Below are 11,949 nucleotides of genomic sequence, written 5' to 3' on the forward strand. Positions count from 1 at the left end.
GTCGCTTAACCAACTGAGCCACCCAGGCGCCCCAGCAGCCCCTTTCTCTCACAAAAGTGTCACCCTGCCTCTGTACTCCCAAAGGGCCCTAAGTTCTTGGTTACAGCTCTCATTCTACTGGCTATTACCTATTTATCTTTGTCCCCACATGACTATAAACACTTCAGGGAAAGGAAGCGCCTCATTCATCTGTGTTTCCAGCACCCTACACAGTCCTGGAAGTTAGTAGATACTTAATCAGTTCTTAATTGAGGAATTAACTAGGAAAGAATGATGTCATGATTAAGATAACTTGAACTCATAGAGATGTGATTATATGTAATATAGCACTAGCTATAATAAGGAAACCCCAAATTTTAGTGGCTTCCCAGAATGAAAAATTATTTGTGGCTCATGTAGCCCAAATTAAGTGTTTTTGATTGTCAAGGGGTTCTCCTCTGAAGAGTGATTTGGGAACCCTGACCCCTTCCATTTTTTGTCTCCACGATCTTCAGTGTAAGGCAGGGGGTTACAGAGGGTGAGAGGAAGGAAGGGTTGTATTTACAGTTTTTATGGGCAGGTGTGAAAGTGGCTTGTAATCCATTGCATGTAATGTAACACCATTGATAATGTCTACAACTACCTGCAACAGAGTCTGGAAATGTGATGTAGCTGTGTGCCCAGAAACATTCTCCCCTGCAGTGTACCTTCTACCACATTTTAAGATAATTTCTCTATAGAAAATGTTATTTATATATACACGTAAGAAAAAAATATGAAAAACTATGAGATTATCAGCAACCATGGCAATTTATTTAACACAGTTATGTATATGTTCCTATTCTTAGGGCCTTGTAAACTGATTTGATATCTACTTTGGGATGGAAAAAAAAGAACAAAGAAATTAATTAAATACCCTTCATAGAAGCTGAAGAAAACGGAAAGGAAAATAATAACAATGATAATGGTGACAACATATTTAATGCTCACTCATTCATTTTAAGTGTTATTATTGTGGAATTATTTTCTTTAGGTATGACTTTCAGAGACATATTTGTCCTAACAGTAAAAAGAATTGTCTCAAAGTTATTTTTTTCGGTCAGCTATTCCAAACAAATGATTTAATTGCCAAAGAGAATTTCATTTTATTACAAGTTAACAGATTTTCATTAAACTCATTCAAACATGTTAGTATTTTTTCTCTTTTGATGTTGTATATCTTAAAGCAGATTAAGTGGTATTTATGAGTCCCATTAATAACAAGATGAATGTTGTTTCATTTTATTATTGAGACTCTCACTGTACTTTTTAATCCCCAAGTAATACATTTTTATAGAGAATATAGGAACAAGTAATAAAAATATGAAAATCACCACCAATGCCATCACTCAGAAAAAGACATTTTAGATAATTGGGATATATTCTTTCAGAATTTTTCTATGAATATAATATGTTGATTTTTCATTTTGGTTTGTTTCAGCAGAGTTTTACAAAAATAAGATCATTTTGTAATCTGTTTTTCTTAGTCGATGTTATATCATAAACATAATCACATATCCTTCTGCATTAACAACCTCATAGTATTTCATAATATGATAAATCAAAATTTATTAAGCCAATCCCTCAATACAACAATTAGATTACTTCCAGTTATTGGTTATTATAAATAAGATGGGATGAACATCTTTGTACTTGGATCTTTGCCAGTGTTATTGGACTATGTCTAAAATGTCAAAGCCATTAGTTCCCAAATATTAGTATGCATAGGAATCATCCTGGGGACTTATTCAGACTTCTAGGCCCTAGTCAGAGAGATTCTGATTAGGCAGTTCTGGAATAAGGCCTGGGAGTCTGAATTTTAGCAAGCACCATCTGTTATTATCATGCAGGGAGTTTGGGCATCACATTTTGAGAAATAATGGCTTAGAGATAATATAAATACTATCTTATCCCTCCAACCTTTGCAAAAATGCCATTTTCCAGCAATAAGATATATGTGTCCTAGTGGTCAGTTTTACATTTCTTTCCAAAATAAGGCCATTTAACCTTCTGCCTTCTACCAGATACAGTTGTTCTATTTATTTTTGAAATATTGATACACATTGATCTGGAATTTTTAAAGAGCCATTTGTCATACTGTTTTTTGAATGGAAATGTTAGGATATACTGTTTTATCATTTTTATTGTCAAGATAAAAATACTACACTTTATTTTTTTTTTTAAAGATTTTATTTATTTATTTGACAGAGAAAGAGACACAGCGAGAGAGGAACACAAGCAGGGGGAGTGGGAGAGGGAGAAGCAGGCTTCCCGCAGAGCAGGGAGCCCGATGCGGGGCTCGATCCCAGGACCCTGGGATCATGACCTGAGCCAAAGGCAGACGCTTAATGACTGAGCCACCCAGGTGCCCCTACACTTTATTTTTAATAGAGGTTGTTCTCTCAAAAGAGGTTACCTCTCGAGGTGGTTTTATCTAAAAGAGAATGTCACAAACATTGAGTCTTTCATCAGATAGCCTGGGTTATATAAAGCATTTTTGCAGTAGCAATGCTACTGTCAGAGTGGGCAGCTCGGCACTTACAAAAATATATTAGCTTTGGCCAGTTACATTCAGTGTTCAGCTCTGCTAGACTCATCCTTGTTCTTTTCCATATTCATCCCGAAGAAGGGTATCCGTACACTTCAGTCATTAACTGCTCTTGAGAAATGTATAAGGCAAATTATGACCTTTTAGCAATCCCAGAATGTGGGTTCATTTTGCACTTACGTCCTTAGATGAAGACACAGAACTTCACAAACACATAGAGGCTCACTTTCTCAATCTAAAGGCCAAGAATGTTACATTTATTACCTTTTCTTTTTATTTTGTGTGCTTGCCTTCTCTCTACACATTGATTTTGCCATTGGCTATTATAAAATCAGAGTATTCAAAACTGAAAGTGGTCTTACGGTTCATTTTGTACAACCTCTCAATTTTATATCTAAGGAAACTAAAGCCCAGAAAGGTTCAATGACCCCTTAACACCACAAAAGTAATTATCCTAGAAACTCTATCTCCTGATTTAATCAACAAGGATTATTATTAATTTTCGGTGTTTATGTAAGACTGTCCTGATCTCAGTTCTGTTGTTGTTGTTGCTGTTGTTATGATTTCAATGAAAATGTGAAGCTTATTAAATTTTGGTCAATTAGTAATTGTTCTCTTCTAGTAATCTGCACCCTGCCTTACTATACTTGTTAGAAGTAGTAAAACACAGTTGTTCTTAGCTCCACCTTTAACTAAAAGAGATTTGGTTTTGGATCTTGACTGAAGGGTAATTGGCCATCCTAGTTTGGGTCTGGCGATTTCCCCAGACTTGGAACTTGCATTGCTAAGACCAAAAGTCCCAGGCAAACCGGAAGGGTTACCCTGCTCACCACGTGGCTGTGTGATGCAGGCCTGCTGTTTTATAGGTTTCTCTTTCTCTGTGTGTAAAATGGGAGAAGTAACAGCATCTAACTCAGAGGATTTCAGTAAAATTTGCGAGTTGGTATATGTAAAATACAGCACCATTTAATAAGGACTCAACAAATATTAGTCATTATTATTATTAAAATTTTTCTCAGATTTGTTGAGATGTAATTGCCATAGAGCAGTATGTAAGTTTAAAGTGTAACAGCACTGTGATTTGACTTACAAATGTGAAATCATTACCACAATAAATTTAGTTAATATTCATCATCTCAAATAGATACTGCATGGAAAAAGAAAAAAAAATTTCCTCATGATGAGAACTCTTAGGATTTATTCTCTTAACTTTCATATATATCATATGGCAGTGGTAACTGAAGTTATCATGTGGTACATTCTATCCCTAGTATGTATTTATCTTATAACAGGAAGTTTGTTCCTTTTGACCACTTTCATTCAGTTTCCCCTCCCTCCTGTACCCCCACTTCTGGTAACCACAAATTGGATCTCTTTCTTCTGTGAGGTTTTTTTTTTTTTTCTGTCTTAGGTACTACATATAAGTGAGATCATACAGAATTTGTTTTTTCTGACTTGTATAACTTAGCATAATGCTCTCAAGGTCCATCCATGTTGTTGCAAATGTCAGGATTGGCTCCTTTTTTTTTTTTACTGCTATAAACATTGGGGTGCACATACCCTTTCAGATCACTACATTTGTATCTTTGGGGCAAATACCCAGTAGTGCAATTGCTGGGTCATATGGTAGGATTGACTTCTTTTTGAAGCTATTATTGTTAATGTTTCACAAATCAAGAAGATTCCTCAGAGCGCAGATTTTCAGAATCTGGATCTTCGTATCTAGGATTTGAAATAAATGAACTTTGACTTTAGCTTAGACATCTTCTTTACCTTTTTGGTGCCCTTATTTTATTCTATTTATCCATAAAATTAGATAATAAAATGAAAGGCTGAATAGAGTACACCACTGCATATCCTTTTACATTTTTCAAGATATAAGCCAGAAAAAGACAAATTTTCTATGTGGAACTGATATAGATGAATGAAGTATCAAAGGCAGCATAGTTCTGTGAAAATATAAAGGAAATTAACCTGGATTATAATAATAGTAGCTGCCATTTTGTTGAGTACAAACTGTGCCAGATATTGGTACTTTAAATACTTCATATCTCTGTTCCAGACAATAACCTTGAGAGGTAAAAATTACTATCCTAAATGTTCAAATGAAGAACCAACCTTACTTGTCCAAAGATAGTAGTATAATAAGGAATACAATAGAAATTCTAAGCTAGGTATGGGCTCCCCAAAGTCAGTTTTTAAGTTATAATGGACAGGTTAATTTTGGGAAAAGTACTTTGCCTCCCTTGACTAGTTACTTTACCTTTAAAGTTCAGAAGGAAACAAAATTGTTATTTATGATTGTTTATCACATTGCAGGTAATGAGCAATGCAGTTTATTATGTTTCTAATAAAGAAATAGAAAACTCAGGGAGATGAAGCAGCACTCTTAAGAACACAGCTAAGTGGCAACACAAAGACTAAAACCCAGCATGTTACCTGGTAACATTTGGTGACTCTATCATTCTGAGGACATGGATATAATAAACATTGTTAGATTTTCCAACCACTGGGAAATAATAATTGCTCATGTAACAGTATGTTTTTTCCAACTAACATCAAAATATTAAATTTTCTACTTTATTCTAGACTTGATTTGCCTTGCATGTGGATAATAAAGATCTAATTTACAAAATTCAACTATGATTTTAACATAATTCTACTGGGTACCCAGTTTTCTTTTCATGTCCTTTTTTGTTAAATTCCCCTCACAAAGTCTTACGATAAAAGTTTGCAAAGAATATTCATCCAAGTAACACAAACCATATGAAAATGTGTTACAAGTATGGTCCTAAGTATGGAGAAAAAGAATAGGACTCATTTTCTCCCTAGCTTTTCATAGGCATGTAGGTATAGATACGTCATATGTCAAGATATACGTGTGAATTTTCTGTAAGTCATTTTATAGAAGGCAGAAAAATATTTTGACTTGCCCTTGATTTTACAGAATTCATGCACAAAGCTCATAAATTCTAAAATTATTGGAGATGTCAGTTAACTGTAACAACTGAGCCATATCTAAATATACTGGTGAACAAATTTACCGTTTTAAAAATAAATATAGATTTCAGTTATTCTAATCTTGTCACCAAATATTGTTCTGTTAGTGTTGTTGCTTCATAGTTAGCATTTTTCATGTATACTTTTCCCTTAGTTTCTTTCTCCAGAAGTATAGAGCTATCATGTATTGTTCAGTGCTGGGACTTTCACTGAGAACTGTACTTTCTTCAACTCTTGCCTTAGGCCTCTGAGGAAACACTGCATTCCAGTAATGAAGAGGAAGACCCTTTCCGAGGAATGGAACCCTATCTTGTACGGAGACTTTCTTGCCGCAATGTTCAGCTTCCCCCTCTTGCCTTCAGACAGTTGGAACAAGCAGACTTGAAAAGTGAATCAGAGAACATTCCAAGACCGACCAGCCTTCCCCTGAAGATTCTACCGCTGATTGCTATCACTTCTGCAGACTCCAGTGGGTGAGTGCCTTTGGGCGACGTTTTCCCATTTTGTATTTTGGATGGTGATTGTTATCTTTGGTCTTTTGAGATTTTGTGGCTCATTGCTTGATTTGAGTGGGGGGAAAATGGGGTTTCTAGAGCCTGAAGAAAGAAGGGTCATTTTCCCTCAGGTAATGTCTCTATCTCTGCAGGGGAAGCTGTTTTAGTCAAACGGTTTTACATGGAGGAATTGAAAAGGTATTGGTAAATGATCATAAGCATCTAGGAAAGGGGACTTGGACTTAGAAAATTAATATTGGTCATATGTGATTTAATAAAAAATCCTTAACAAATGAGAACTAATGGACAAATTACCACATAGGCATACATATCTGGAAACGGTAGGCAGTGTTCATTCATGTAAAACAAATTTGGAATCAAGAATAGATTGTCCTGTAATGAGAATCAAAGGAAATATGCACTTATATTCATGAGTCTAGTAATTCGGCCTTTGACACTTTGAGGTGTTACTAGAATACTGTTTCAGTTCCCAGCATGAGGTGCTTTTATTTAGCATTAGTACATGTGGAAGGATCACATGTAGTCACTGTCTCTATCATGCAATAACATATCTCCATCTTTGCAAAGTACTTGTGTTTTTGTTCTTTCTCTGCTCTTTACCAATAGAGTTTTTATTCTCTAAGAGCAATGTCACCAGGTAACACATTGTGAAAGAAAGTATGGATAATGGGCACACCCCTTATTTGCTCTTTTGTTCAGCTGCATTTTTAAGAAGCTTGAATAGAAAAGAAAGGAGGAAGCCATTGGCCCATACTTGGAAAGCCTCTAGAGCGTTTCCTAAGATTACAAGAACAAAGCAATTTGTTATTTGGCAAATGTGATTCTTCCCCATTTTGAGAAGGTACTTCTGGATTTTCTTAAAAGTTGTTAGAAAAGTTGTGATCAGGAGAAATTTTGCTAATAACTGTCCTCTAAGATGCTGAATTTAGTTGTTTGAATTGTTACAGACCAGTTCAAAGGGCCTGTGTTATTAAAAGGTATAAAGAAATTACTACTAGGTAAATAAGAATATAGCAAATTCTTTCTTTGCGTCAATGGAAAGAGGAAATATTTGTTTAGTTGTTTTTCATATTGGTTTTGGTTTTTAATGAATCATGTATATAAAGAAGAGTGTATACCTATTCATCAAACACACTAAAGCCTTTGGGAATTTTGTATGGCAGCTTGACCTGAACATTCTTTGAAAAATACTATCTCAAAAAACTGATTTCCCCTCCCATTGGGATCAATACCACTACTGTTCACCTGTGTAGAGGGTAGGATTCCCAGATATCAGGGGTGTCAGGGGTCACCAAGACCACCCCTAGTTTCCATGGTTTGCTAGATGAGCTTCCAGTACTCAGCAGATAGTCATATTCATGGCTGAGATTTATTACAGCAAAAGAATACAAAGCAAAATCAGAAAAGAAAAAGGCACATAGGGCAAAATCTAGAGGAAACCAGACACAAGCTTCCAGTCTCCAGTCCCGGTGGAGTCAAACAGGATGCACTTAATTCCTCTAGAAATGAGATGTGACAGCACATGTGAAATGTGTAGAAGCCTTCTGCCAGAGAAATTTGTGAACGACTCGGTGCTTATATGAGGAATCTAAAATAGTGAAACTCATGGACACGGTAGAAGGGGGCTTGCAGGGAACTGGGGTAGGGGAAGTGGGAAATTGCTATTCAATGGGTATATAGTTTCAGCTATGCAAAATGAATCAGCTCTAGAGATCCGCTGTACAACATTCTGCCTATGGAGAACAATACTGTTATGTGTGCTTAAAAATTTGTCACTAGGGTAGATCTCATGCTAAGAGTTCTTAGCACAACAAAGAAAAAAGAAGCCACAAAATAAAAAATAGACTCAGTGCCCAGAATTTTTACTGGGAGCTGGTCACTTAGGCACCCTCTAGCTATATGTGCCTAAATTTCAGATTCCCAGAAGGAAAGCAGTCATTCAGCACAAACCACATTTTTTGGCAGAACCAGTTTAGGCACAGTGAACCGCTCTTACCATTCAGGGAATGGTGGGCACCCTCCTGAAATCCAAGTTTCTAGGGCCAACCTTTCAAACAAGCTTTTCTAAAGATAATAGTCACAGGCCTGATGTTAACTCTGTTCTGCACAGCAGATATATCTTAGTATCATTATCTTGCTTTTTCTACATTTGAGTAAGAAGGGATTATATTTGTAATTAAAATTAAACTAATTTAAGCCTGTGATACGTTCAGTTAACCTTTGGTATCTCAAAAAAATTGGTGGCTAACCATGATTTCTTATTCAAACCTTATGTTATATCATCTGCTGTTAAAAGAAAATGATGCAGTATATCTAATATATCTCTATATAGTTGGCAATGTGCATAATTAAAAATCTCAGGTAAAAGCCAAACTGATTTAATTAAATTTGAATGTGTTGCTAAAAACAAATAGTCTCTAAGTGCCAAAGAACTTAGAGATTCAGAATTGTCTGTATGGTAGCACTTCTGTTGGTTCAAAGTTTGTTTCCTTCTTAAGAAGAATCTAAGAATCAAGTATAAGCGGAATTGTGCTTACCATTTGTAAAATACTCAGGATTTTGGAGGAAAGAATTTGTCTTTGAGAGAAATAAAACCAGGGTAACTTGTCTGTACCTGAAGGCAGCCAGGAGATTCCATGGACAAGAGTGACCAACAAGAAACAAAGACTAGGAATGTCCAGCAACCCTCAGTTTGTTTCTGCAGTCATTACTTTTAACCCCAAATCCTGCTCAAGAAAACTGTATTTCTAAGGAATATTTCACAATCACAATCATATGTGCCCAATTTTCAATTTGGAAAGTTTTGCCTATAGATCTTCCACATAACTTTCAACAAGAACTTACCAGATAAATCTCTCAAAAACTGTACACATATCCAATATGAAGGTGCAAGTCTTGTGGGTACACTATGAAACACAACCCTTTGGCTTCATAAGTCCTTAGATCCAAAATATTCCAAATACGGAATGCCCGCTGTTAATGCCTTTTTTTAAAATTTATTTATTTGACAGAGAGAGACATAGCGAGAGAGGGAACACAAGCAGGGGGAGTGGGAGAGGGAGGAGCAGGCTTCCCGCGGATGTGGGGTTTGATCCCAGGACCCTGGCAGGCGCTTAACAACTGAGCCACCCAGGCGCCCTGTTAATGTCTTTTTAAGACCAAATATCAAAGATCAGGTATGTCTGCTTTAACTAAGTTTCTGCTTTTCTTACTTTGTTTGGATTTTGACTCAGTAACAAAACATACAAAATTACATTTTTTATCTTCTCTCTAATGTACTGTGTGTACTCAAGAACACTAGATGATGGGTAGTTCATCAGAAAATCAATGTTTAACTGGTATCTGAAATAGCTCCTCTGTGCATGGCACATAACTCATGGAAGTATTTCTGGAAGATCCTTGTAAAATGAAACCTTATCTGACTAATGTAATTCTTCCCCCTGTGTTGGGGAGTTTATTTTATTTTCCAAGAGTGACCATTTCTTCCTTTAAATTCTGTTCATTTTCTTTTTCTTCCCCTCCCTTTCTTTTTCTTTTCTTTTCTTTCTTCCTATTCTCCACTCACCCATATCCCCACATATACATCCATCCAGAGGTGTGTCAACATGTCACAAGGGAACAACTTGCTCTTTGGCTCTCATTTTATTATAGCTGATGAAGCAATGAAACACAGCTAGAGAGATTTAGCATTACCTCTCCTTACTAGGTCTCTGCTCCCTTAACTTCCTACCTCTGTGCAGGGAGCAATCTCCACATGTGTGGAAAGCTAAACCTCCTCGGAGCATCTGGGGGCACATGGACCAGCCTGGAAAAGCAAGCCAGGATCAGAGGTGCAGCCAGCAAAAGCTCCTAATTCCTCTTGAGGATTCTGGCCGGACAAATACATAGAAGTCAGCAAGAGTTGTTATAGAGATGAAGCAAGGAAGAAGAAGTAGAGAGGACCTCCACTCTAATCTCAAACATAATTGAACTGTACTTGAAAGCATGGCATGTCTGTGGACAAATATCAAGAGCAAAATATAGACTTACGGTTTTCTTATTGGAAACTACAAATTCAAAACAACAAACATGATCTGTTCTGATATTTTCCCCAAAAAGCGTAGCAGTAGCAGTAGGTGATGTTATTATATAATAAGTACTTACTAAGTATTTTAACCTCACAACAAACCCGTAAAGTAGGTACTCCCATTATTCCTATTTTCCCCTTGAAAAATTAGAAACTTGGAGTAGTTAAGTAACTTTTCCAAGGCCACAGCACTAGTAAGTAGTGAGGCAGGCTGCAAATTCAATCTTAACCACTTACTACTCTGCTGTGGGTCACCACAAACATACTGTCATTTCATTCTCAACATTTCTTTGTCTGCCTCCTTAGTGCCTGGATGTCCCATTTGCTAGCATTCAGTATTCAAGGGACAACTGTCCTCGTCTTTAAGTAAAACTGCCCTGCAGGTTAAGTGTCATTCTTGTCACGTGCTTTCCCTTTATCAAGCTGTGTCCGTTTCCCCCTTCCATTTTCTTCTCCACCTTACACACTTACCTCTTTTCCTGTTCACTGTTTTTTCCCTTCATTTGCTTATTCTCCTCCCTCCCCCCTTATTCCACTGTCATCTCACTTATCCTCACTTCCTTGACATCCCACTGTTATACTTTTCCCTACACACACACACACACACACTGACACACACATGCACACATTCCAGAGGTCCTTAATGTTACCACCGTCACAAACAAACAGAAAGTAAAAACGGAAGCCATGTTCAAGAGAAAATATTTATTTTACAATGCATATATCTAACAAAGGACTTAGAATATATATCTAAAATATATAAAGAGTCCCCAGAAGCCAATAAGTAAAAGAAAAACTGGATAAATTTTTTAAATGGGCATAGCATAAAATAAGATACCCATATCTTCAATAAATATATTAGAAGGTAAACAATATCACTACTTATTGAGGTAATATAAATTAAAACCATAGTAAGATACCACTACACATTCACCAGAATGGATAAAATGAAAAAGACTGAGAATACCAAGTGTCAGTGAGGATGCAGAGCAAATGGAACTCCCACACATTGCTGCTGGAAGGGTAAAATAGTACATCACTTTGGAAAATTGTTGGGTGGTAACAAAAAATAAACATATATTTACCTATGACTCAGAAATTCCACTCCTAAGAATATAACCAAGAGAAATATTTGCATATGTCCACAAAAAGACTTATATACAAAAGTACACAGCAACATTATTCATAATAGCTCCATAAAAGAAACATCTGAAATGGCCATGGATAAGAGAGCATGGAAAAATAAATTATGGTATATTCATAAAGTGGAATAGTGCACTACAATAAAAAAAGAACTACTGATACGTACACCAACATGGATAAACATAAAAAAAAAATTGTGTTTTGATAGAAGCCAAACACAAAGAGCACATACCATACAATCCCATTTATATGATATCCAAGAAGGGGCCAAACTAATCTTAGTGATAGGAGTTAGGAAACTGCGAGGTTGCTACATGGGTCTATAAATATATGTAAAAATTTATCACGTTGTATACTTAAGATTTGCGTATTTTACTGCCTGTAAATTGTCCCTTAATAAAAAAGTTTTTAAAAAGTAAGTGGAGAGAAACTATTTAAGGAAAATATGAAAAGCTATGACATTCCAAATTACTTCTTTACCAAGTTCACAGCATCTCAAGCCCATTAAAAGATGTCCCTCTTGTATTATGCTAAGCGAAATAAGTCAATCAGAGAAAGACATGTGTCATATGATCTCACGGATACGAGGAATTCTTTTTTTTTTTTAAGATTTTATTTATTTATTTGACAGAGAGACAGCGAGAGAGGGAACACAAGCA

The 11,949-nt window shown here is 36.1% G+C and overlaps 1 protein-coding gene across 3 annotated transcripts in view; it reads left to right on the forward strand.

The window, feature by feature from the left end:
* PDE4D (phosphodiesterase 4D) overlaps positions 1 to 11,949 on the forward strand; it is a 1,043,384-nt gene that overhangs the window by 145,538 nt on the left and 885,897 nt on the right. For all 3 annotated transcript variants that reach the window (XM_081826831.1, XM_081826832.1, XM_081826830.1), the window contains exon 2: positions 5,810 to 6,039. In XM_081826831.1, coding sequence (XP_081682957.1) covers positions 5,810 to 6,039 — 230 coding nt within the window. The remainder of the gene's footprint in view (positions 1 to 5,809; positions 6,040 to 11,949) is intronic.

Source organism: Leptonychotes weddellii, chromosome 7 (assembly GCF_054177405.1).
Source record: "Leptonychotes weddellii isolate Sample4059 chromosome 7, ASM5417740v2, whole genome shotgun sequence".
Taxonomy (NCBI): Eukaryota; Metazoa; Chordata; class Mammalia; order Carnivora; family Phocidae; genus Leptonychotes; species Leptonychotes weddellii.